This window comes from Geotrypetes seraphini, chromosome 11 (assembly GCF_902459505.1).
Source record: "Geotrypetes seraphini chromosome 11, aGeoSer1.1, whole genome shotgun sequence".
In the NCBI taxonomy this organism is placed as follows: domain Eukaryota; kingdom Metazoa; phylum Chordata; class Amphibia; order Gymnophiona; family Dermophiidae; genus Geotrypetes; species Geotrypetes seraphini.
In genome coordinates this window covers 27,180,320-27,208,055 of record NC_047094.1, presented here as the reverse complement: position 1 = coordinate 27,208,055, position 27,736 = coordinate 27,180,320, and the positions used below count along the sequence as shown (strand labels likewise).

The 27,736-nt window shown below is 41.9% G+C and overlaps 2 protein-coding genes across 3 annotated transcripts in view; one reads left to right on the top strand and one right to left on the bottom strand.

Moving 5' to 3' along the window:
• Positions 1–762: 762 nt before the first annotated feature.
• On the bottom strand, positions 763–25,802 carry DCUN1D3 (defective in cullin neddylation 1 domain containing 3). Of its 2 annotated transcripts, none has more exons than XM_033962739.1 (4): positions 25,631–25,802; positions 14,744–14,820; positions 5,315–5,845; positions 763–1,865 (listed from the first exon to the last, which is right to left on the bottom strand). In XM_033962739.1, exons 3-4 carry the CDS (start codon positions 5,743–5,745, stop codon positions 1,385–1,387), a joined length of 912 nt encoding a protein of 303 aa, XP_033818630.1. In that variant the 5' UTR covers positions 5,746–5,845; positions 14,744–14,820; positions 25,631–25,802; the 3' UTR covers positions 763–1,384. The 2 variants fall into 2 exon arrangements, with proteins under 2 accessions (XP_033818630.1, XP_033818631.1); XM_033962740.1 differs by lacking the exon at positions 25,631–25,802 and adding an exon at positions 25,265–25,598.
• An 83-nt stretch (positions 25,803–25,885) lies between these two features.
• Positions 25,886–27,736, top strand: part of LYRM1 (LYR motif containing 1) — a 42,850-nt gene continuing 40,999 nt past the window's right edge. Inside the window, exon 1 of the mRNA XM_033915105.1 lies at positions 25,886–25,995. The gene's annotated coding sequence lies outside the window, so the exon portion shown is untranslated. The remainder of the gene's footprint in view (positions 25,996–27,736) is intronic.

The following is a 27,736-nucleotide window of genomic DNA, read 5'->3' as shown; positions in this document are numbered from 1 at the left end:
ATGTCGCTGGAATCTCTGGTGGTCCAGAGGTGTAGAGGGCAGGAGCGAGCTTTCTGCACTCCAGCCCCGCTACTAACCTGGTCAGTTGCTCGCTGCCCCGTGTTCCAGCTTCAGCCACTGAGTAGGAGCGTGCTTTGGTGCTGCTCGGTGCCGAGCAGCTTCCTGAATGGCTCCTTTGAGAATTCGCAGTAGCCATTCAGGAAGCTGCTCAGCACCAAAGCACGCTCCTGCTCGGTACCGCTCGGCAGCTGAAGCCGGAAATCATGGCAGTGACCGACCAACCGGGTTAGCAGCGGGGCAGGAGTGCGGAAAGCTCGCTCCTGCCCGCTACCCCTCTGGCCCACCAGGGATTCCAGCGGCAAAGGAGGTACAGGGCCAGGGAGGGAGGGCAGGAGCCCGGCGGAGGCCTGCAATAAGTCTGGGAGGGGATTGGGGGGCACTGGGCACCGGCCCAAATATAAACTGGGACCCCCATTTTTGGGCCAATTATATATTTGAATATATACGGTAATTTCCATTTCCCCCCCTGCAGTTTCATTTTCCAAATTTAAAGTAACTAAAGCTGGTTATTTTTCTTTTTTAGTACTAGAGGATGCTTTTGCACCATTCTACTTTCAGAAACGCCTCTCTTAATTGCTGAACTGTGGCCAAAGCAGCGATTACCAGTGAAGGGCTGTGTTAATTCCCACGTCAGACTATCTTTGCAGTTAACAGCTGCTCATTTGACTAACAGGGACAGATTAGTACAGTATTTTTATCGTCTTCATTTAAAAAAAACCAAACATTTAATTCAACAACCTTTTAAGAACTGTTCAATAGGAGATGAACAAGCAAAACATTTTGATAACTAACTTACAAAGAAAATGAACCATAATACTACAATCTTATCTCTACGTCCTCATAAACAGGCATTAAATGCTGCTATTGAACTTGGCTGAAAAATTCTTTTAAATTAAATTATAACTAATTCCAACAATGTAAACAGCATTACACAGTACAGACTTGCCCTGATAGATGTAGGATGCAGATATCTGGCACTGTATAATTTAGCAGTTGATCTAAGAAAAGATTTAGAAATTGTGCAAGAAATAACAAAAAGGTTTAAACAACACTATCTGAATTTTCAAATCTGGGGGATTTTTTTTTTTAATGCGTAACCAGGGCCAATTATTGGAGAATCAAAGTACAATAAAAAAAAAAAAAAAGGAATAACCAATAATAAGAAAGTGCCTAAAACATGATACAGCATTTTAAAGCCCTTTCAAATACAAGGCAGAGAAAGGTATAGAGTAGAAATAACTGGATCCTCGGTACTTTCCAGAAAGGTCCAGAGTTACGTTTAATGAAGGGCAAAAAGGTTGTTCCTGTCGCTGCTACCGCCACGCTAAGTCTTCTCTATACACAGCTCTTCTGTGTCTGAAAGTACAATACATTTGGTTTCCTCTTCCGTTTTCCTCCGTTCCATTTCCCATTCCACAAAAGTATCGAAGAGACTCGGCCAGGCCTCGTCTTCGCTGTAGTTGCTAAGGTCTGGTCCAATCACCTGAGTAAAGTTTAAGAACATATTCCATGTGTCCCGGGAGATGCCCTTTATTCCTGAGGGGTTCTCGATGAGGAAGTTTAACCACTGGTCCAAAATAGGGGGATTATTCTGTGTGAAAACTAGCTTCCATAGGGCGATGGCTATTTCCCGATGTAGTGATCGCTGCCCTTCGTCAGAGTCCAGGCCGAACTGAAAGGTGAAACGATAAAGATCCTTGAATTTGTCCTCCTGTTTGGCTTCATTTAACAGGCTGGGAAATCGAGCACAAATCCCTTCGAGGCTATCTGCATTTATTGCTTTGCAGCCGTCAAAAAACTCAGTCCTGTTAAAAAGAATGAATGAATTAGAATATTTACTCCCACCAAAAAGAAAAAAAAAAAAGGCAAGCATTACTTAAAACTGATAAACCACATGGGGACTTTCAAAGTATTGTTAAGATGATTAAACATAAAGGCACAGTATTCCTATAAATTGCATAACAGCAGGGCACAGAAAATTAGGGGGTAGTGTAACACTGATTTCTACCTGTGCCTCAATCGATATTAAAAAAATATAAAGAGGATGGAGTCAGTCCTGAGGGCTGCTACTAAACTGGTTAGTAATCTTTGTCATAAATCATATGGGGACTGAGACCTTAATATGTACACTCTAGAGCAGTGTTTTTCAACCTTTTTACACCTATGGACCGGCAGAAATAAAAGAATTATTCTGTGGACTGGCATCGGTCCGTGGACCGGCGGTTGAAGAACACGGGGCTAAGTCGTGGGCTAGACCCCGCCCATCTCTACCCAATCTCCACCCCAGACCCCGCCCCCATAATAGTACTAATTGCACCTTGCATGTCCTGTGCTCATCTGGAAGCCTTCCCTTTGATGTTGCAACGTCAGAGAGAAGGCTTCCGGTTCAGGCGCAGGATGCCCGTAGGAACCACTGCCCGTGGCTTTGTGCACTGAATCAGTTAGGAAGAGGGAGCTGGCTCGAAGATAACACCGCATCGATTGCACTGTGGACCGGCGGGTTGAAGAACACTGTTTTGGGCCTGATGTACGTGCTGGCCCTGTGGACCGGCAGGAAATTTCTGTGGACCGGTGGTTGAAGAACACTGCTCTAGAGGAAAGACAGGAGAGAGGGGATATGATCTAGACGTTTAAATATCTCCGTGGCATTAATGTACAGGAGATGAGTGGAACAGGCATGTGGGATCTCTTAGGGAAAGGAGGAGATAGCAGATGTTGTAGATAGGCAGACTGGATGGGCCATTTGGCCTTTATCTGCCATCACCCCTTTCTATCTGAAACTACACTGGTTGCCAGTAGAGCTTAAGAGTGTTGTTCAAGTTTTCATGCTTCTGTAACAAAGTAGCGTTTGGTCTGTCACCAGGTTATTTACTTTCTCATTTTTCTTGGAGTCATTCTAATAAAAACACACAGAGAGTGCAGCTATTTTCATATCCATCTGTAAAATCGTGTCATTATAAGAAGTTCCTTGATAGAACCTTTTCTTTTCAGGCTGCCAAATTGAATACATGGCTCGGTAAAATGATGTTAGAAGCTTCTTCTTATTTTAGGAAATTACTAAACACTCAATTATTTAATAAGTTGATATCTTAACGCTTCTCTCAACTTAATTTATGTTATTATCACTTGCATTTTTATTTATGGTCTGTTTTTATTCTGATGCATTATTGAAATGTATGCATAGTTTCCTTACTGTATTTTACCAGGATATTTTTATGGAATTATATGTATTATTTCTTGTGTTGTGAGCCACTTAGAACCTCCCCCCCGGTATGACGGCATATCAATTATTATTATTATCATGTTTCTAAACAGCCATATTTTGGAGCAAAGGAAATATATTCCCTTAAATGAATTTTTTCTTGGCTACATTCTTTTGTTGTTCTTTTTGTATGCATTGAGGGGCTTATGTTGGCTTAATGTGGGGGTTTTTTAAAGGAAAAATGAGAAGTTTTTCTCTTTCTATGCTTCAATTCTTTCTCTCTCCCTACTCCTCAAATCTTGCTTTTCTTCACATGCAGCTTGGTGGCAGGGAACTGCTCTAGACCACAGTGGCAATGGAAGCTCAGGAGTCAAGTTTTAGGCACCCAAGAATTTTTGCATCCAGAGCTTTTTAAGGATCATGCATTTAATGGACAAGTTGGACACTTAAAGCTCTGTCAGTATCAGACCAAATATAGAAGCTTTTATCCTAGAGTTTATTTACTTATTTTTGTTAGGCTGTAAGCTAACACACTACAAAATTTAACTAGTAGGCTGGCATATTTTTAATGACATGAATGCCAGCATAAGCTATGTTGTACAAGTATTATTTGAAAATCACAAAGCCTTATCTTGTTTGCCACAAAATACTACAGAAAAAAAGTCATCACTGCATAAAGCCAATATTTCTTTAGCATGTACGAGAGACAATTTCCAGTTCTCAAGGGACAAGAAATAACGAAATAATATAGAATGGATAGTAAATTCAGCTTAGTGTAACATTAGGAGAGAGAGGCTTGTTTTCAGCACAGCAGTCACTTTCTGCTCCTTTGGGCTTTCAGCTCAAACTGGAACCAGCATCTCTCATGAGACTTTATTTGAAACTACCCAGGTTTTTAAATGTCCTCCTCCTTCCTCTCCCCTCCCCTCCCACTTCCCAACACACACAACTTCAGACAGCCCTTCCCCAGGGTTCATGGTTTTGCAATTCCTCCTGGAAGTAGAAGCATATGATCCCCGAGTTTGGCCACTAGGTGTCACTGTTATATCACGGCCAAGATTCCTTCCCCTCTTATGAGTTGTAAAACACTGCCTTTGCAGCATGCCATCCCTAGCCGCTCTAGAAGTAGAAACCAGGCCTAGGAACCAAACAGATCTATGGGTATGCAAAGCACTCATTACCAAGTCAACCCATTAAAAGAAAATCCCTCCCTCCTACTCCCTAGTCATGCATTGAGAGAAAGCTCTAAATAGGAGGTCAGTTAGCAAGCCAGGTTGCATACGTATTTATGAATAGATTGTTTTTAATGAGGAAATCTATGGCCAAGAATTTTAGCTGAGGCATTACACCAAGACCTAACACTAGGTTACCATATTTCAGAACGAAGAAAAACCAGCACCTGCTCTATGCATCTTAAGAGCTAGATCAGTGGTTCCCAAACCTGTCCTGGGGGACCCCCAGCCAGTCAGGTTTTCAAGATATCCCTAATGAATATGCATGAGAGAGATTTGCATACCTGTCACTTCCATTATATGCAAATCTCTCTCATGCATATTCATTAGGGATATCTTGAAAACCTGACTGGCTGGGGGGTCCCCCAGGATAGGTTTGGGAACCACTGAGCTAGATGTTAAAGAGTTTACCCCTCCACCGCTACCTTTTTACAAAACGGTGCTAACGGTTTTTAGCGCAGGCCAGCGCACTGAATGCTCAGCATTGCTCCCGATGCTACCACTGTGTCTGAATGCCAGAAAGTACGAGCCAGGCACATGGGATATCTTATGGAAAGGAGGAGATAGTGGATGCTGTGTATGAGCCACTTGGCCTTTATCTGCCATCAATTTATAAGTTTACTTTTGCACCCTTTTCCCTTTAAAAAAATACATTTAAAATAATTGCAAGGGGAGAGGGTGTTGTAGGATGGGAGAGGGAATAATCATACATTTTGACGGCAGGAATATCACATGGAATAGAGCTAGACAATTCATGTTTTCCCCTTTTCGCATGAATGCCCGTTATCACATGAAATAGTATCATATAGGTTTTGCTTACCTTGTGAACTTGCACATGGTGGCTGCCTGGAATTTCCAAGCTAAAACTAGTACTTTGAATTCTGTTGGGTCCACACATAGGTCATTACAAAAATGTTCCATCCCTTCTTCCAGAATGGCATCTTCCCGCTCGTCTTTATATCTTCTAAACAACTCCTCAATTTGTTGTAAGGAGGACTCTTCTGCATCAGGTCCAGACTCATTTTTCTTTGTATCACCAGAAGGTACTAGAGGCTGACTAAGTTCCACTGTCGTATCTATTTTCTTTGTTCCATTGACAAGGATGTCCCCAGAGGCTTTACCGCATCCCAAGTGATCATCTTTGAGGCCTGCACTTCTTTTGCTGTGCGACTTGCTGCTAGACTCCCGATCTCCATTTTTGCTGCCCAGTGTAGAAGATGGATTCTTGCACTTAGTGACACACTGGCCCATGATGTTCTAAGCCCAGCTTTGGAGCAGTCCTTTCTGATCAGCACCCTCTCAGCTGATGGGCGACATGCTTCAACATTCCAACAGAGGGAGCCAAGCTAACCTAAAAACAAAAATATGGTTGTAAATATGAAATATCCACTTTTCAAAGAGATTCAGTACAACTGTAAATACACTGCAGGAAAAGTAACAGTCCTGAAATCCTAACTGCTCTAGATATCTGTGTATATTGAACATGTTGATTCAGAAGTGAAGTTTTGCTATGTTATCTAAAAAGCATTCCACTAAACTAGTAGGTAGCTGACATACACAAGTCTCAAAGGAAATTCCTAAAATTCTTAGTGAAACATGGGTTACAAAGGGCTTGATTCATGTGCAAAGTTTCAAGAACAAGCCCCAAGCATTCACTTTGGAAATATTTTGCTTGACTTTATTAAAAGCATATACCGGTATACCTCCTTACATATTTCAAAACACACAAAATATTCTCTATTTTTTTTGACTGAAACCAAGAACAGAAGTGAAAATCATCTCTAGTACCACTCTCAAGACCAAACTGCTTGGAAGCATCAATAAAATTTGAACAAAAGCAAATCAATATTCTCATGTAATGGTCTCCATTTCATGTAACCCTCCAAAAGAAATAGCATCAGTCACTGAAGTTACAGCTCTCCCAGACATATACAAAAGAAATTGATGAGGGAGAAAAGGAGAGTGTTACAGAGAAAAAGCAATTCAAGCCAACCAATTGCATATCCCGTCAAGATATACTATTGCTTATTAGCCGTTTATTGTTTTTCAAAGAGAACAGATGGCCAGAGTCCTTGATATAGCTCTACACAAAACAGAGCTGCTGTCGGGTCTGGCTGAAGCAGTTTGAGTTTGCCTGAATGTTCTTTGAACGTCTATGAACATTAATGGTTGATCATCTTTGACATCTATGAAGGTAAGTACCTGGCTGCACATTTGGATTTACTATTGTAAAAGAGTAGTAATAATTATAGAAGTTCTTTGTTTAAGTGGTTGAATTCAACCTATCCAGACATCCAGTTGCAGAATGCCCTCTTTACATGTTTCCTTCAATCTTCCCAAACATGATGTCCTTCTTTAATGATCTCTCTCTTCTAACGGTGTGACCAAAATAAGACAGTCAACCTCATCATGTGGGCTTCAAGTTGATTCGATCTCTCCCAAAATCGATTCATTAGTTCTTCTGGCAGTTCACGGCACATATAAACATCTTTCTCCAGCACCAATCTTCTTTCTGTCTTGCTTCCATAATGTCCAACTTTCGCATCCATAATTAACCACCAAGAAAATAAGTGCATGGACCAGTCTGATCTTCACTTTGAGTGTTATTTCCTTGCCTTTAAATACCTTGTCAAGAGCCTTCATTATAGAGCGACCAAATGCCATTCTAAAGCATATTTCTTCACTAATAGTTGCTTCTATTCTATTGCCTTCAAGTTCAAAATCTTCATCATTTTCCATGTTCATGATCTTCGTCTGTTCAATTCTAATCCCATTTTATAACTTTCAGCTTTGACTTTTCTCAGCAGATACAATGTATATTCTTTACTGCTGGTAATAAGTGTTGTGTCATCTGTATTAACGAAGGTTGTTTATGTTTCGATCACCAACTTTGAAACAGACACTCTCTTCTTCCAAATGTGCTTAATTCTAAAAATGGCTTTTGCCATTTTTTTAAACAGGTAAGGTGACAAGATGCATCCTTGTTTTTTTGGAAACCAATCTTTGTTTTCAGTAAGTGCTGCCATATGTTAGTTTTATTTACATGTCCTAAGGCAGTGGTCTCAAACTCGTGGTCCAGGAGCCACATGCAGACCACCGGGTACTATTTTGAGGCCCTTGGTATTTTTATCATAATCACAAAAGTAAAATAAAACAGTTTCTAGATATATGTCTCTTTACCTATAAATTACAATATTATTATTAAGACTTAGCCAAAAGGAAAGATTTATCCGCTATAATAAAACTTCAAACTGCGTGGGTCCGTGCCTCCGTGGTGCCCTGCTCCCGCATGCGCAGTAGATCTGCTTTGACTGCACCCGGGTGAGTTTTCGAGGTCTGTCGGGATAGTCGAGAGCATGACGGCTAGAAGGGGCCGATCCCTCACCACAAAAATGAGGGCCGCCAGTTTAGTCGTGTCACAGGCATTGACTACATGGACAGGGAGGATGCAGGGACCCGCTGTGGACGGTACTACTGGCAGAAGTTCAGCCTGTGCACTGTTGCCACGTTTCCTGTCCGCCATGTTGGAATCGGATTCCTGTCAGAGTGGGGGGGGGGGGGGGGCGGAAAGGTGTGCCCAGCCGCCTACATCAGGATCGGGCTTGGGACCAGCTGGTGGATGAGGAGAGAAACGGAGGCCTGGCTGACTTCTAGGACTTGGCTGTGCATATGCTTTCTTCGGGGGGGGGGGGAGGGGAGAGGGAGACTAGGATTATCCGGGACAAGAGTAGATCAAGGAGATGGAGGGTGTAGTAGGGGGTTCTTAGAGGGCTGGAGAAATGTAATGGGGGAAGTTAAGGAGAGAGGGAGGGCCATGACAAAAACAGAGAGGGGTGGGAATTTGAATTAACATCAGTGAGGAAGCAAAGGGGAAAAGTCCAGGAAAACAGAAAGTCCAGGGTAGGAAGAAGAGGGTCCAATTAGTTCCTTGGCCTGGAGGAAGGAAGTAGATAATAAGTGGAGTTGTAATGGGATTGGAAAGGGAAGGAGGAAGGCCTGGTTTGAGAATTGTGGAGGTGACGGGGAGGTGCAAAGACCATGCTTATTCTTTCTCTAGGAAGGGGTGCTGCTGGACAGGGGGGAGGTAAAAGAGAGAAGGGCTGCTAGCACCCGTTAATATAAAGGGCTAAAAAAACTAGTAATCTATAAAGAGTTTTACCTCACGCAAAATTGTCATTTCTTTAATAAGACATTAACTATTTTTTCTGAGGCCCTCCAAGTACCTACAAATCCAAAATGTGGCCCTGCAAAGGGTTTGAGTTTGAGACCAATGTCCTACGGGAACCCCAGTCAGTCAGGTTTTCAGGACACCTCACAATGAATATGAATAAGATCTATTTGTATATACTGCCTCCTAGGTATGCAAATCTCTCTCATGCACATTCATTGTGGATATCCTGAAAACTTGACTAGCTGGGGTTTTCCCAGGACTAGTTTGGGAACCCCTAGCCTACACATATAGATAAAGTGACTTAAGTAATCAAACAGTGATGTCAAACGCAGTGATGTATATATACTGTATGTTAAACCAATATAAATTAATAATGTTAACCAATATTTATTACTGTATATACAGGTACTAATTTATACCTGGGGCATTTGAGGGTTAAGTGACCTTGCCCAGAGTCATAAGAACTAAAGTGGGAATCATACTGAGTCCCCCTGGTTTTCAGATCAGTGCACTCACTATTAGGCTACTCTTCCACTCAGTTACAGACAAAAATGTATGCTTGTCAGTTTCTTCTTGGAACGCTGTCCAAAAATAAACCTGCGATAGCCAGTTCACAAGACTGTACTATGCAAGTAACAAATCATTCCTTTCAATAGAAAAACACATTTTATTATTGGTCAGATATTTCTTTGGGCAAATAAATACCTGCTTGTTTTTTGTTTTTGTTTTTTTTTGAGGGGGGGGGGTTAACATATGGAAACTAAATTGTTCAACTTTCCCAGTTTCCAAGCTGAAGCCATTATTTCTATATTGTGTCTCATTAAAAAGTAGACATGTAAACCTACATACACATACGCTTTCCTACTTATTAGCAGGCCCTTTAACCCTATCACTGGGTGCATCAATTTGCATGTTAATACTTCCTGGGGAGTTACCACCACTTCTGAAGATGGTTTTCTTTCCTGGGATAATGCAGCTCACAATGTTTATCCCAAGTTGTGTTATTCAGTTTATATATTAATAGCGTTGCTCTGCATATATTAAAGTGCATTAAAAAAAAAAAATATGCATTGGTCCAAATTTTTGTCACATTATATAGCAAAACAAATTGCATCAACTACAGCTCTTTGACACCCATTTACTAAGGCCTTACGAGTGTACCAGAGGCAATCGAGGATGAAGTGACCTGCCTAGCCAAAGACTACAAGAGTATCAGTGAGAAACAGGACATGAGTATTACTTTCCTGGTTCTCAGCCCAGTATTCTGACCAGTAGTTACTCCTTCACCTCACATAAGCCAGGATTCACTAACCTGCCCGATCGGGCCTGAACCGGGCAGGTTCGACAAATTCAGGAAATTCTAACATGCAGATGAGGACGATTGGAGGAACGCCCCCATATGCAGGCACGGATCGCGCTATAGTGATCCCTGTGCATGCGTAGACCATCTGTAGATGGACTGAGCATGCGCGGGACCTCCGGGCTGTCTGAGTTGAGGTTTTTTTTTCCTTCCTTCTTCTTCTATTAGCGCAGCCAAGGAACCTGAAAGAGCTCTAAAAAATTCACCGAAGCCCTCGAAAAAGACAGCCAGCCACTTCCTTACCTGAATGCTTCGTTGCCTTGTTAGTACTATGAAGCATCTCTTCAATGCCAGTCTCAAATTATCCAGCTGAAGTCCCTATTATCTCCTCTTGTCCCTTTTAGATCCCTCGAACTGACATGCCACCTTTGAATCTCTCAGCAGAGAAGGAGCTTTCGCTCAAACAGAGCTTTCACACAACAACTCGCCAGAGACCTGATTTTTTTTTTGGCAATCGAGGAACTTTTGGGAGCCCGTGGATTTAACCCGCTTAAGCCCACGGGTTAAAACCACGGGCTTGCAGTGCGGGGAAGGGTGGGAGAGTTGGGGCAGGCAGGCGGTTCGGGGCTGGAAGGCAGGTGTGTTCAGGGCTGCAGGAGGCATTCAGGGCAGAAGGAGATTGGGGCTGACAGGGCAGAGAGCAGGGCTGCAGAAGGCAGGGCAGTCGCAAAGGGCTTCATCGACTGGTCCTCAGCAGTCACTTTTTTTTCATCGGGCAGCCCAGTCAGTGTTGCAGGGTTTTGTTTAGTGAATCGCGCCCCTGCCTACATTTGCATGTCGTTGCCCTCATTTGCAGATCGGAGGATGGTCAGAAGACAGGTAAGTGAATCGGGCCGGGGTCGCTAAGGGGGTGGGGGGGGGTCGCACGATTGGTTTGCTTTGTGAATCTAGCCCTTAGTGCAAAAAAATTAGTTAGGTGCCATTGACTCAAGCTCAAGTCCTAGCAACTTGATGAATTACAGATCTGAAAAGAGATTGGTATTGTGCTAGTCCAGTAAGGTCCTCCAGCATCATCCCCTTGGTTGTTTTCAACATGTCCAGCCATCTGATTGCAAGTTGCCCTCGTTGTCTGTTTCCTTTGATCTTCCCAAACATGATGTCCTCCTTCAATGATTTTTCTCTTCTTACAGTGTGAACACAATAAGACAGTCATAACGCAGCTGGAAAAGTGGGCCAAAAAGTGGCAGATGAGCTTCAACGTGGGGAAATGCAAGGTCATGCACGTGGGGAAAAAGAACCCGATATTCACATACAAAATGGGGGGAACACCACTAGGGGTTAGTAACCTGGAGAGAGACCTGGGAGTGATGGTAGACGCAACACTGAAGGCATCGGCGCAATGCGCCACAGCCTCTAGGAAAGCAAACAGAATGCTGGGTATCATTAAGAAGGGTATTACGACCAGGACGAAGGAAGTCATCATGCCGCTGTATCGTGCAATGGTACGGCCGCATCTGGAGTACTGTGTCCAGTACTGGTCGCCGTACCTCAAGAAAGACATGGCGGTACTTGAGGGAGTACAAAGAAGAGCAACCAAACTGATAAAGGGAATGGAAAATCTCCCATATACCGACAGATTGAAGCAGTTGGGACTTTTCTCCCTAGAAAAGTGAAGACTTAGAGGAGACATGATAGAAACCTTCAAGATCCTGAAGGGCATAGAAAAAGTAGACAGGGACAGATTTTTCAAATTAAGGGGCACCACAAGCACAAGGGGGCATTGGGAGAAATTGAAAGGGGACAGGTTTAGAACAAACGCTAGGAAGTTCTTTTTCACTCAGAGGGTGGTGGACACACGGAACGCGCTTCCAGAGGCTGTTGTAGACAAGAAAACATTAAATGGTTTCAAAGAAGGTTTGGATAGATTCCTAGAAGAAAAAGGGATTGGGGGGTATAGATAGGTATAGACCATTGCTCAGGCAATGGGCCTGATGGGCCGCCGCAGGAGCGGACCGCTGAGCAGGATGGACCTATGGTCTGCCTCAGCGGAGGCAACTTCTTATGTTCTTAACTTCATCATTTGGGCTTCGAGTGACATAGCCGGTTTGATTTCTTCCAGAATTGATTTTGTTAGTTCTTCTGGCGGTCCATGGCACACATAAAACCCTTAACCAGCACCAATGCTCAAATGAGTCTATCTTTTTTCTGTCTTGTTTCCATAGTGTCCAGCTTTCGCATACATAATTGACCACTGAGAAAATAAGTGCGTGGACAAGTCTGATCTTTATTTGGAGTGTTAGTTCCTTGCCTTTGAAAACTTGGTCAAGAGCCTTCATTGAATAGTGGCCCAGTGTTATTCTGTGGTATATTTCTTCCTTGCTAGTTTCTTTGCTTACAAAAGAGCCCAGGAGATAGAATAGCAGTTGTAAAGGATTTCAATCGCCTTCAAGCTCAAAATCTTCATTTTCCGTGTTCATGTTCTTTGTCTTATGTTCAGTTCTAATCCCGTGTTATGACTTTCGGCATTGACTTTTCTCAGTAGATACAAGCGGGTCTTCTTTGCTGCTGCTGCTGGTGATAAGTGTTGTATCCCACTATCCTTTAACTCCTTGAGTCCTGACTCCACCAGACCCGCCCAAGATATAAACTATCCTTCCCCTCTCTACGCGGTATTCTCTATGCAGGTAAACTGGGAAAATCTCTTCTCTTCAAAATCACAGGTCTCTGGAATGACCTTACTATCCCGTTGTGGAACCTGGGCTCTCTCCAACTATTCAGCAAGCAACTGAAAACTTGGCTCTTCTCTAACATGTAATTCTATTTTCCCCCTTACTCTTCCATTCTGTATATAAGCTCATGTAAACCTTTTCCTTTCTCTTCTTATATTTTAAGTTCTTGTAAACCGTGCGAGCTCCACTTCCGTGGAGAGGATGCGTTATATAAACTTAAGGTTTAGTTTAGTGCAGAAAAATCAAACTTCAAGAATTGGAACATAAAGATTTCTATCAAATGTAGTTTCCAGAAATGGTTTCATATTTTCAGGCTCCGTCTACCTTATAACCACTTTTGCAATTCTGCTAATGGTTCAGTTGTGAAGACATTTACTGTATGAATGTAAACCTCCGATTACACATGTACAAGACTAGTGCTTGAATACCAGCTCCCTATCTCTGTGTTAATTACAGTGGCTCACATCTTGAATGATAATTACCATGTGAATACACAGCGGATATCTCAATTACCTTTTGAAAGATAGAATCAGCAGCACTGACAATACACTAACTCAAAAGATATTGCAGTTACTGGTACATGGCCTTTTTAATACTTTTATTTAAAATACATAGAATATGCAATGAAGATGTGATGGGAAAAATAAAACTTGCTTGAAGAGCACACAAAACTGGAAAGAACTGTATAGTTTTATCTGGAATTTAAGAGTTCGACTTCTCAGAATGCTTTTAAAAAGTAGTCAAAATTAGATACTTAAGTGGGCAGGAATGTACATTACAAAATCTGGCAAGAATGTCATGAGAGGGATACCAGCTGGTTTTATACATTCATTACAACCAAAGGCTAATCAAGTTTCCTTCAAGTTCCATTCACATGCCCTCTGGTACCTGAAGCGCAAAAATACATTGGCAACACAAACAGAACAGAGAAATAACCAAAATAACCAGAGCAGGCCAGCAAGAGCGTGTAGTTCTTCCATGTCACTTGGTCAAGGAAGAGAATCATAACGTCAAAATAATCTATCTACTGGCATCACTGAACATGACAGACTATACTGAGATGCTCATGACAAACTATAAGATTTTCTTCCTAAGATTAAAACAATGATTTGGTGAGATTCCGGGTGTGCCGCAAGATGCCGGCAAGGAGGAGCAGCGCCAACATCAGCTGAGATGCCTGTCACCTCTATTATATGAAAATCTGCCTCATGCATATTCATTAACTCAAGTTCTTAAAGCCAGCTGTTAAATATTTAATACAAATAAGTATTATCTGAATCAATTCAATTTTAATCTTATCTCCCAAAGTTCATTTCATTACAGTACTTTTACAACTTAACCAATACTTAATTTATTAATAAATATCAGAATAATTTAGTCGGTGAACCTAATCCCCATCACTCACACTCACTTCCCAACTTTCACACACATACTACAGGACCATCATGAGGACAGAGAGGCCTGCCGATTGTGTTTAAGAAACTGATTTTTATGTGCTAGACTGTTGTGCAACTCTCAGTTTGAAGCCTGTCTGACTAGATAATCATAGACTAATGAACTCATGAATTAACCAAGATCCAGTTTCGGATAAAAGTAATCACAATGACTGTAGTATGTGTGTGAAAGTTGGGAAGTGAGTATGAGTGATGGGGATTGGGTTCACTGACTAAATTATTCTGATATTTATTAATAAATTAAGTATTGGTAAGTTGTAAAAGTACTGTAATGAAATGAACTGTGGGATATAAGATTAAAATTGAATTGATACAGATAATACTTATTTGTATTAAATATTTAATAGCTGGTTTTAAAAATTTGAGTTATCCAATAGGCAGCTATTTAATTAACTGGGTAAAACCCCCCAAGCTTAGGCTTTAGGTTATGCATCTTCATTAGAAATATCTTGAAAACTCAACTGGCTGGGGGTCCCCTAGGGCAGGTTTAAGAATCACTGATCTAAATTATGTGATAAATAAATAAAAACTCAATTGCACAGAACAGGAAGTCAGACAAGGAGTAACAAAAGCTCCCATGCACACTAATACTTACAGAACAATTCAAAGTACATAGCCGTGTTATGAAATGATCCCCTTTTCCCTTCAGATTCAGTCTCTCCATATCAAAAGCTGTAAAACAAGACAATGATGTAAATGTAAAGGACTTTAACTAGGACTAATAGTCTAGTCCAGTGGTTCCCAAACCTGTCCTGGAGGACCCCCAGGCCAGTCGGGTTTTCAAGATAGCCCTAATGAATATGCATGACAGAGATTTGCATATAATGGAGATGCTAGGAATGCAGATCTGCTCCATGCATATTCATTAGGGCTACCTTGAAAACCCGACTGGCCTGGGGGTCCTTCAGGACAGGTTTGGGAACCACTGGTCTAGTCTAATAGAAGAATCAGTGTAGAGCAGTGGTTGCCAACCCTGTCCTGGAGGACCATCAGCCATTCAGGTTTTCAGGATAGCCCTAATGAATTTGCATGCCTGTCTCCTCCATTATATGCAACTCTCTCTCATGCATATTCATTAGGGTTATCCTGAAAACCCGACTGGCTGGTGGTCCTCCAGGACAGGGTTGGGAACCACTGGTGTAGAGGGGAAAGCAAATCACCATTGATTAAATACAATAGGCACAAATGCACAGACTGGGTGGACCAAACAGCCTTGATCTGTCCAACATGAGACATTTCCTTCACTAAATTTAGTAAGTTTTGACTTGGAAAAAAGTGTTTCTATTGTGCATGCTAAGGTTGAGCTTTTGATTTTCTAAAAAAAAAAATAGCAGCTAACACACAAGGAACACAAGTGTAATTTTTATTATCCGCAACATACTCAAAATTAATTCAATGGCTGTTGATAGTGAAAGCTTCAAACTCAGCCCCCCCCCAAAAAAAAAATCACCAAATTAATCCACAGCAACATCGGAGAAACCAAGCAAAAGAAGCAAAACTGTGGAGTCAATGATCTTGATTTTATTTTTTTTTAAATTATTTATTTGTTTTCCATATTTCAAAAGTGCAATACATGAATATATAACACATAAAACATCAATTTAAGCACATCCAATTACAATTATATATATAACCACTCATTTTCTCCCACCACCACCCCACTCAATGATTATACAATGAAACCTAGCGACATTTATTTGCCCTCTTCATATTAATATCTTCCCACCCTTCCTCCCACCCCAAGTGTAACACTCTAGGGTCAAATTAGGACAGAAATATCCCCCCTCCCACCCTATTTTGGATGTGTATGAAAGTAAACAAAACCTGATTTATAATCAAAGACCTGCTATAGAGAAATAACATACGATGCCAACGGACTCCAAACCAATTTAAAAAGAATATTGTGCCCCAGACTTTCTGCATTCATTTTCTCATATCCATAGCTGGAGCACAGATTAGCCCACCAGAAAGGGAAATTCAGACGATCACAGTTTTCCCAGTTTCGGGTTATCATCTGCATGTCTATCCCAGTCATTATAAGGAAAAGACGGCATTTATATCTATCTAAGGGGGGTTTTAACATACATAGTAACATAGTAGATGACGGCAGATAAAGACCCGAATGGTCCATCCAGTCTGCCCAACCTGATTCAATTTAAATTTTTTAATTTTTTCTTCTTAGCTATTTCTGGGCAAGAATCCAAAGCTCTACCCGGTACTGTGCTTGGGTTCCTACTGCCGAAATCTCTGTTAAAATCTACTCCAACCCATCTACACCCTCCCAACCATTGAAGCCCTCCCCAGCCCATTCTCTACCAAATGACCATATACAGACACAGACCGTGCAAGTCTGCCCAGTACTGGCCTTAGTTCAATTTTTAATATTATTTTCTGATTATTTTTAATATTATTTTCTGATTATTTTCTGACATGTAATAATTTTATTTTTTAAAAAGTCTTCACAATTGAAAGTAGTGTAGATCCAATATATAAATCCCTATATTGCACAGTAAGAGTTGTGTGGTGGGTCCACACCACAAAACTCTTGCTGTGCAATGTATGGATTTATATACTGAGAGCTTCAAACTGTCTATGTCCTTATAAAAACCTGCTTATTTGACTTGAGCTCTCAAAAAAAATTATTACACTGGTGTGAAACGGGCGCTTTAAGGCACTTGCCTCGTTTGAAACAAAGAGCTGAAGGAATCTAGTTCGTAAATTGGTTCAGCTTCTAAACCACTTAAAACCCACTGATCTTTGCGATATTTGTCACTTCGTGTTTTTTAAACAGCTCAATTAAACTGATTGTGCTGGCACAGTTAAGATGCAGCAAAACATTAAATAGAAACAGCTGCACTGATTGATTCATTAGCCACCTCTCACATAGCCAATAAATAATGAAGCTGAAAATTCAGTGCCAGCAATTATATCATCCTACCTCCTTGGGAACAAGTTCCAACACATTTAAACTTTAAATACAGGCTTGGGAGAAATCACATCAATAGATGCATTCAGGAAAGTACACACATTGCTGCATTATGTTTTGGGTGCTTTCATAAGAAACTGCATTAAACATTTCTGTACGATAAATTACATTACATTAGGGATTTCTATTCCGCCATTACCTTGCAGTTCAAGACGCATTACAAAAGAATTATCAAGGATGTATTACAAGAACTTACCAAAAAAAAAAGAAAATTGGTCATTTTCAAAGAGAGTAAGAAATGAGTATGGTTATTTGTTTGGGGTAGTTGGCTTTAGTGAGAGGTGGTGTTTGAAACTTACATAGTAACATAGTAGATGACGGCAGATAAAGACCCAAATGGTCCATCCAGTCTGCCCAACCTGATTCAATTCAAATTTTTTAATTTTTTCTTCTTAGCTATTTCTGGGCAAGAATCCAAAGCTTTACCCGGTACTATGCTTGGGTTCCAACTGCCGAAATCTCTGTTAAGACTTACTCCAGCCCATCTACACCCTCCCAGCCATTGAAGCCCTCCCCTGCCCATCCTCCACCAAACGGCCATACACAGACACAGACCGTGCAAGTCTGCCCAGTAACTTGCGGTGTTATTTCTTTTTTCAGGGCTTTCTTGAAGAGTATGGTCTTTATTTCTTTTCTAAAAGTCTTGTAGTCGAGGGATGTCGTCAGTAGATTGGCGATTTGGTTGTCTAGTTTGGCTGCTTGAATGGCCAGGAGGCCATCATATAGTTTTTTTCATTTGACCTCCTTAATTGGGGGGTATGAGAATGGGGTGTGAGTTTTCCTATGTCTGGTTGAGGTGTTGGCATCCATAGAGCAAAAGAAACTGAAGAAACAGAAGGTATTATGTCACTGTGGTGTAGATTTTGTTAGCATTACTTTCATTTTGATATTTACCAATAAATATACAAACATTATGGGATCCTTTTATTAACCTAAAAACTAGTCCCCCCTGCCCTAAAAAGTATAAAGAGTGAGGGGGAGAGACAGCTCGAATAACAATATACTAAAGAAATAAATAATTGTGATAAAGGAAAGCCCTCAGTCACACAGGGGAATGAACCCTTGAGCTCCAGCTGTCACAAGTATAACCGATTTAGCGCGTGCTAAATGCTAAGGCGCCCAAAGAATATAATGCCTTAGCATTTAGTGCGCACTAAATCAGTTAGCGCGCCTTAATAAAAGGACCCCTATGTTATAACCATGTATGTTGTTTTGGAAATACACGATTTGAAGCCCAGATTCTCTGCAGGCTACTCTAGCCATTAGCCCAGTTATTACCAAATGTTTCTGGCAATACAATATGTAAATAGTTTTTTTAAAAAAAAAGTGTTATCTATTTCCCCAAGTCAGTCCTGGAGGACCCCCTTGTCAGTTAGGTCTTCAGGATATCCACAATGAATATGTGTGAAAAGATTTGCATACAGTGGAAATAGTGCATATAAATCAATCTCATGCATATTCATTGTGGATATCCTGTTGACTGGCAAGGGGGTATTCATATTTTCATAGGAAATACCGTATTTTTCGCTCTATAAGACGCACATGACCATAAGACGTACCCTCCTGTAGAGGAGGAAAAAACAAGAAAAAAAATTCTGAACCCCCTCCGAAATGACGGAGGTGATTAGTGGAGTACCACAGGGCTCAGTCTTGGGCCCAATCCTATTCAACATCTTTATAAGAGACTTGGCAGAAGGGCTTCGAGGTAAAATAACATTATTCGCCGATGACGCCAAACTGAGTAATGTAGTGGGCAAATGCACAACAGACGAAGATTCAGTGCCCGACAACATGATGCACAACCTACTCCTACTGGAGCGATGGTCTAGGACATGGCAACTCAACTTCAATGCCAAAAAATGCAAAGTTATGCACCTGGGCAGCCAGAATCCATGCAAGTCTTATACCCTTAATGGCGAGATCCTAGCAAAAACGGTAGCAGAACGAGACTTGGGGGTAATCGTCAGTGAGGATATGAAGTCTGCCAATCAAGTGGAGCAGGCTTCGTCCAAGGCAAGACAAATCATGGGCTGCATACGAAGGGGTTTCGTCAGTCGTAAGGCGGAAGTCATTATGCCATTGTATAGATCCATGGTGAGGCCCCACCTGGAATACTGTGTGCAATTCTGGAGGCCGCATTATCGCAAGGATGTGCTGAGACTGGAGTCGGTGCAAAGAATGGCCACCCGGATGGTCTCGGGACTCAAGGATCTACCATATGAAAAACGGCTTGACAAATTACAGCTATACTCGCTCGAGGAGTGCAGAGAGAGGGGGGACATGATCGAGACGTTCAAGTATCTTACGGGCCGCATCGAGGCGGAGGAAGATATCTTCTTTTTCAAGGGTCCTACGACAACAAGAGGGCATCCGTTGAAAATCAGGGGCGGGAAACTACGAGGTGACACCAGGAAATTCTTTTTCACTGAAAGAGTGGTTGATCGCTGGAATAGTCTTCCACTACAGGTGATTGAGGCCAGCAGCGTGCCTGATTTTAAGGCCAAATGGGATCGGCACATGGGATCTATTCACAGGGCAAAGGTAGGGGAGGGACATTAAGGTGGGCAGACTAGATGGGCCGTGGGCCCTTATCTGCCGTCTATTTCTATGTTTCTATGTAAATGGTGTACCCTGTCCTACCATCCTTAAACAAAGCACAGAGCAGTCTGCAACACAATTGATAGCATGCAAAAAAAAACACCCAAAAAAAAATACAAAACAGATATTCCAACAAATAACACATAAACGAGAAGGTTGTTAAAACTTAAACAGCGAGCTTTCAGAAAACGGACAGGGGTGGGCAATTAATCTGTTCTTTCAATTCAGTAAACTTCCTGCGCGACCAGTACTTTGTAATAATTAATGAGTTAGTATTTAAAGACCTCCAAATGAGCCCTTTTTAAAAGATGACCAAATTCTATAAACCAGAACTATAAATCCTATGACATGTACAGGTCCCTAAATGTGAAAGGCTTCATCCCATAGTTACCTACCACCGCTTTAGGACGGAGCCTATAAATATGTCAGCATCTGACCCGATTCTACGTGGCATCCCTGGACCAGAAAGGGAATGCAGCGACTCAGTGATCCAGCACTGGGACAAGAGCAAGTACCAGAAAGCAGAGGGCCACCAAGCACCGGCCACTGTCACAAGCTGCAGCCTAAACCATCTGATTGATGCACAAGCAAGTGGACAGGAAAGCTGCTCCAAACACGGACATGAACCGACAACCGCACAGGTTCATGGCAGAATCCCTGAAGAGCTAAAGAGCCGCGTGTGCGTAAGATCATTATGTACAGGCCCTCAGCGCTCAGCCAATCACACACCCGTGCACAGAAAGGTCCCACCTCTCTCTTTTCGACTCCTCTCCCTACGCCAGCCAGCCAAGTGAGAACTGACAGAAGACATCAGGAGGCAGGGGTCCAGCGAGGGAAAGTTCCTGCCAATACATCGCTGGACCACCAGAATTTAAAAAAAGGTATGTGACCTGGGGGTATTCGCTCCATAAGACACACCCTTATTTCCACCCATTTTGGGGGGGGGGGGGAAGTACATCTTATGGAGCGAAAAATATGGGTAGTTGGGGCAGGAGAAGGGTTAGTATAAGGCTGGGAAAAACATATCGCAAAACAGGGCCTCTGCCTCTCTGCTAATGCCTCACCTCATGAGCCTGTGGAGGCTAATGATATCATTCACTTGATATCTTTTGTTGTTGTTTTTTTAAATAGTCCCCCAACTTAAACCGTAAGGTAAAATATTAATAGCATACTTACATAGAAAGATACTGGTACTCATCCTCTGCTTGCTCAATGCACTGAACATAATGCCCCGACGTCTATTAAATATTCCCTAGGAGCCAATCAGGTAAAACCTCTCACTGATTGGTCCCAAGGAGTTCTGGAAAACCAATCATGGTGTCGGAGGGAAAAACATCTTTTACCTTAGGGTTTAAATTATCCCTGCATCAGCTTATGTTGTAAAACTATTTTGCTACAGGTTGTTGTATTTCGTTATGTTTGATTTTATTATGCATGTTGGTATTGTAACCCACCCAGAATTTGGCCAGATATAAAGGCTATAAATGTATTTAATAAAAATAAACTAAGACAGAACTTCTCTAATATTCTTGTAAACTGCTGCCTACAAAAATCAACTTTAAGGGCTCCTTTTACTAAGCTGCGCTAACGTTTTTAGCGCGCGCTAGACGCTAACGCCAGCAATGAGCTGGTGTTAGTTCTTGGTGCGTAATGCAGCGCGCACTAAAAACGCTAGCGCACCTTAGTAAAAGGAGCCCTAAATGTTTTTCACAATGCAGAGGGCAGACTTCTAAATAAGACCTGCTCCAAACCCACCCCCACCCCGAAAAAAAGAGAGCAATAATTTAAAGGTGGAAACAAACCTTGCTAGGATATCTACTTTGTTGTAGCAACCGAAACACAAACTGTATAGTGCTGTATAATTAGTAAAAAAAGGATTTAGGAAGACTGAATTCCAAGGTGCTATAAGCTGTACAGTATTGACATAATTTAAATATTCTTGCCCAAATGCTTCACTTTCAAATCTTGATTAAAAGGTAAAAACAAAATGGCATAATTTTCCCAAATGCAGATAGATACTAAATATTTATAGTATATGTGCATTATAATCAGAAATCGGAAGCCCTACTTATAACTGGAAAACCTAAACAAAAATCCCATGATGGCTATAACTAGAAACTCCAAATTCACCAAATCCGTCTTCATTACCCTGATGTCATCATCTAGCTGTGAAGGTAGTTGCTAGGTAATGACATCAGAGTGGCTCTCTGTCCCTTTGAGCAACAGCCCATGTCAGTTACAAAGCCATGTTGTAAAGCCCACAACACAAAACCACATAGTGCAACAGCAGCGCATAAACATAGCTAAGTGACGGCCAAACGAAGTTTCATGCAAATGATATTCACAGTTAATTGGTACTAACAAACCGAAAGCAAGGGGGGGAGGACCATGCCTGCAGTAATTGCTGCTCTTGGGCACAGGGACTGTCTCTTCTATGTTTTAATGTACAGCGCTGCTAGTAGTGCTATAGAAACAATAAGTACCATGTTTCCCCAAAAATAAGATAGGGTCTTATATTCATTTGGGGCCCACAAAAGGCACTAGGTCTTATTTTCGGTAGGGCTTATTTTTTTATGTACATGATCATCTCTCCCTTCCTATCATTCACCCCAATTCTTCCTCTTTCCCCCACATGTGCAACATCTTTCCTCCTCTCTCACCTCTATTATGACTCAGATAGAGCAGTGGACAATTAATTTCAAACTGAAACTCAATACAGAAAAGACCAAACTTTTCTCGGCTAGTCCCAAGGACAAAATAAACTCATTGCTTCCATCTTAATGGTCACGACTACCTGATTATTTAATCTATCAAAATTCTGGGAGTCACACTAGACCGACATTTAACACTAGCAGAACACACAAACTTAGTGGTACAAAAATGCTTTTTAACATTGTGGAAATTAAGAAACATAAAATAATATTTTTATCCTTTATCGTTCAGACTATTGGTGCAGGCATTAGTTTTATCTATTTTAGACTATTGTAACATCATCTATTTAGGAGCACCCAAAAAAATTCTAAGGAAATTAAGGATAATTCAGAATACAGCTGTTCGATTGATTTTTGGTTTAAAAAAGAATGACCATATTATCGTTTACTTCATCGGCTGCCTTTGGAGGCAAGAGTATTATTCAAATTTTCCTGTATCTGCTTTAAGCTGATATCGGGATTGTCTACAGCTTACCTTTTTCCTCATTTTATGTTGCATAGACCATTAAGAGAAACTAGAAACTTCTACTTATCCAAAAATTAATGGGTGTAGATAGAAGACCTTCTTAGATAGGACCCTAGCATTTCAAGCTGGTAGGCAACAATCTTGGTTAGGTAAATATATTCAGCAAGCTATGTTATCCTATTGCAGTTTTCGGAAATTAATTAAGACCACTTTGTTCGATAAGTTTATTACTTACTGAGTTTTATTATTGAAATTCTATTTTACAAATATTTGTATTTTTTACTGTATTGTTATTTCACTGATTGTCCAGCTCTTTTTAGTGTAAACCACCTAGAACTTTTGGTTATGGCAGTATAAAAGAATAAAGGTATTATTATTATCCCCTTGTATCTTCCCTCTGCAGCATCTTTCTATCCCTCCATCCCCCTGTGCAGCAGAACCCTTGCCCAGCTTCTATCCTTCCCTCCCATCCCTCGTGCAGCAGAACCCTCACCCAGCTTCCATCCTTCCTTCCTTCCCTCCCTCCCTCGTGCAGCAGAACCCTTGCACAGCTTCTATCCTTTCCTACCTCCCCATCCCTTGTGCAGCAGAACCTTTGAGCACCCGCCCCCGCCCCCGCCATGCAGCTGAACCCCTGCTGACCCTCCATCCTTCCCCCCCCAACCAATCCCCACCAACTGCAACCATAAATACCTTCCGGTAGAGGAGCGTCGGGCCAGCAGCACTCACAGGCTGCTTCGCGGCCTTCTCGCTGGAACCTTCTGTTACTGATGATGTCAAAAGTACACAGAAGGCCCCAGCAAGAAGGCCGCGAAGCAGCCTGTGAGTGCTGCTAGCCCAATGCTCCTCTGCCGGAAGGTATTTATGGTCGCAGTCGGCGGGGATTGGTTGGGAGGGAAGGATGGAGGATCAGCGGGGGTTTGGCTACACTGCGCGGGCCAGGGGGAAACGCGGCTGCCTACAACTAGAGCTTAGTTTTAAGGGTAGGGCTTATATTAAGACCTACCCCGAAAATCATGCTAGGGCTTATTTTCAGGGTAGGTCTTATTTTCGGGAAAACACAGTATTAGTAGTAGTTGTGCATGTGCCCAGAGAAACTTGGAAGTGCAAGCACACATCAGCTTCTGTGCTTTTAAAATATGAGCCATTCAAAAATTGTTTCTACTTTAACTTTTTGAAAAGCTCATATTTACGTGCAGAAAAACAGGCACCAATATGTGATTTCACTTTTTAGTTTTGTTTCTCACCATCAGCGTTTACAGTCGCAGAGGCTTCCTTGGACTTGAAATCTTCTCCTGAACACCTTCTATCCTGCCCCTGACTTGGCGGGAAATTTTCACATTATGGGCCATCATTTCCGTTTGCGCATTGCGAATGAATACTTTTGATCTCATTACCATCCATTTAAACAGAATTTACAACCATCTTGAGTATGCATTTTAACACTGGTGCTCAAGTCCTCTGATCATTTGGCACTGTATAACATGCACAAACCTGGCGTTAACTGTACATTAACACCAGCAGTAGTTTGAGCATCAGTCCTATAGGGAGGGCTTAAAAGGCAAAAATAGGCATGCCTTGCACTCTGGAAAAAAAAAAGGAAGTGCCTATTATTGCATATCAGACCTTCCTGCAGTGCCAGCTGGAGCAAAGGCACGGACTTCTGCTGCTGTGCCAGGTTTGTGCTGGAGCTAGGAGAAGGTGGGCGAGATCATTGAATAGAAGCACACAATTGCATCAAAAATAAACCCTAAAATTCCAAGCAACACACACCTAGAATCAGAAGCCCTAATTATAAATGGGGAAACTCCTTTACACCTAGTTCTGACTATACAGGAAATAGTTTGTGACTCCTATAAATAACAATTCATGAATAACTGTGAGAATTTCAAGTACTATATTATGAGTACAGGTTTGGATATAATACACAGTGTGGTCTGCTAGACTAGGAATTTTAAGAGAATTAAAATTCCTCACATATATAACAGCTAAGAAACGTATTTCCTTAAAAGTCATGCATCAAGACAGCAAACTTCTCCACGAGAAAGGTCAGAGGCGATCCCCAAAGCAATTCAGTTTTCTCAAGCAATGAGGATCATCTCTCCTGTATGGGCATCAACCTCCCCAGAGCATCTTTTTACAAGGACTGAAAAAACACACACACAAGAGAACAACATATATCTGGTGTCAACCTCGCCAAAGCTAGATAGATACAGTATTTGCAACACACGTTTTGGGGTTGTTGTTGGGTTTTTTTTAGCCAACTTAATTTCCACAGACACAGCTTGTAAGGCTCATACAGCTACAAATCAGTTACCTCATTATTTCCTAGCCCAGGGTAGCTTGAGCTCTTACCTCACAGATTCATGCAACGCACGTTTCATATGAGGAGGGGAGGGTTACGGTGTTGACCTGAGGAGCTAACACTCAGGGATGAAATGAACAGGGATAAAGAAGAGCTGTTGAAAGGCACATTTTGATCAGGAGGGTGGGGGGGGGGAGGTTTTATCGTTTCCCCACAAACCATGACGCCTGCGCTCTTGCCTTCCTCCCCGGTCCCCGCTTCCAGAGACCACAGAGAACTCGCCTCGGCAACCCCACAGGAAGGGAGGGGGTGGGGGAGGATTCTCAAACCTCCACGCGCCGGAGCTGCAAGACTCCGGGGAGGAGGGCGGACGTATGAGACCCGCTGCGGCGATTTCCACCGTTTAAATGACTTACCATCTCTCGCGTTCCCCTGCTCTGAATTTTGGCCCTGCATCACTTCCTGTAGTCCCACATTTTGTCTAAGGGCTCGGAGTCAGCTGTCTCCTGCGCGCGCAGCGGCAGCAGCGCTCTCCCGCCACCTCCCCCTTTCACCTCCCTGGCGGCAGTTGTGACGTCTCGCGCGTGACCCGGCGCGGGATAGGAGGCTAGCCGGGAAGTGGGCGGGGACGGGCATGCGCGGCGGCGGAGTCTCATTAAAGTTTGTTCGAGAGCTAGAGTAAGGGGGGGTGGGGGTAGGTGCGCATGCGCATGCCAGATTCCTCATGGCCGTAGATTGGAGAAGGTGAGGAAGCGGTAAATGACGTTTCTGGGGCGCAGAGGTGAGCTTAGTTTTGCTTTTGCTGGTTTGAACGGTTAATGGTAATAATTGTGGTTTCAATAACTGATGTAGCGGGGTATTTTTTTCTGGCTTCGAACTATTGCGATGTGGTTGGGGTGAGATAAGGGGCTGGACTGCAACTGCATGAGCCTGGCCTGGTCTGTTTGGGCGGGCAATGAACTTACTGCAACATAACATAAAACTCACTTGTATACCGCAAATGCCATTAAATTCTATGCGGTTCACAAAGACTAGTAACACAAATGAATAAACATCCAATATCTGACTTCCGAAAGATTCCCTAAAAATATACGTCTTGGAAATTGGTTTTTTTTTGTTGTTTTTTTAAATTCTTTTTTCATTTTCAAAATTACATTAAGTGTTAAATATATTAATTCACATTAACAATAAATACATCACTTACAAACAATCATTGATACATTTCATAAATTCTTATCCCTTCCCCTTTTCCATCCCTCCCACCCATATATTCCATTACGAATTTGAGAATATGTGATTTAAATCCCTAGTCCATAAGGCTGCCTGAAAAGATAATAATCGTTCCTGAAATTTCTTATATTTACATTTCTTTACAGTAGGGAATGAAAATAATGGATGAGATTTTCTAGAATGTTTAGAATTTGTAATGATAAAAGATTCTGTAGGATATTCAGGAATTGAACCTGTTAGCGCCTTAAAGCAAATACTGCCCAGCTTAAATTTAACCTGTGCCTCAACTGGGAGCCAATTCAATCGGCGATAAAAATCAGTGACATGATCAGACTTCTTTAAATTAAAAATCAATGGGATTGTGCATTCTGAATTATGCACAGTCTTGTACTCTGGGGCTGCCATGGAGGCGGCTCGGACCACTCTTCTCTCAAGTACTCCCTCGGGCTCAGTAGGGCACTACTACTACTGTTAATTATTTCTGTAGAGCTACCAGCGTACACAGCTGTACAGAGTCACAAGAAGAAAACGGTCCCTGCTCGAAAGAGCTTACAATCTAAACAGGCAAGACAGACAAACAAGATGCCATGAATACTGTTAATTATTACTATAGAGCTACCAGCGTATGCAGCGCTGTACAGAGTCGGGACACAGAGCCCCCCAAGGGCTGGATGCTTTCTTATACATTATTTTATGCAAAGCCATAGTTTTGGGAGGGAGACATTTGATAGGTTCTGCTTTTGAGCTTATAATTTAGTGCAGTGTGAGAATTTATTTTTAAGTTCTTGTTACACTACCTTCCATAACTAAAACATCAAGTGATTACAGCATCATAATAATGGAGATGTAAAATCAGCTATAACATAAGTAATAAACCATGAAAAACTTGTATGGAGGGAGGCTCAAGTATAGGATTTTTATTTATTTATTTTAGTATTTATATACCGTCTACAGTGTAAGCAGTTTACATTTCAGATACTCAAGTATTTCTCCGTATCTGTCCCAGTGGGCTCACAATCTGACTCATACCTGGGGCAATGGAGTGTTAGGTGATTTGCCCCCTCCAAAACATCCAAAAAGAAGAGTTGGTCCCCTTTCAACTAATCAGGGAACAGGGTGGGAAAGTCCCCTCACACAAAATGCTGGTCAGGCAATTTACCCCGAGGGGAAACCCCCCCCCACACCCAAAAAACTGCTTGCATTATACACTACATACAGTACTAGAGGAAATAGAATCATTGGAAATGCTGATTGTTGTTAACAGTCCCTGGAACCACTATACCACAACCTGG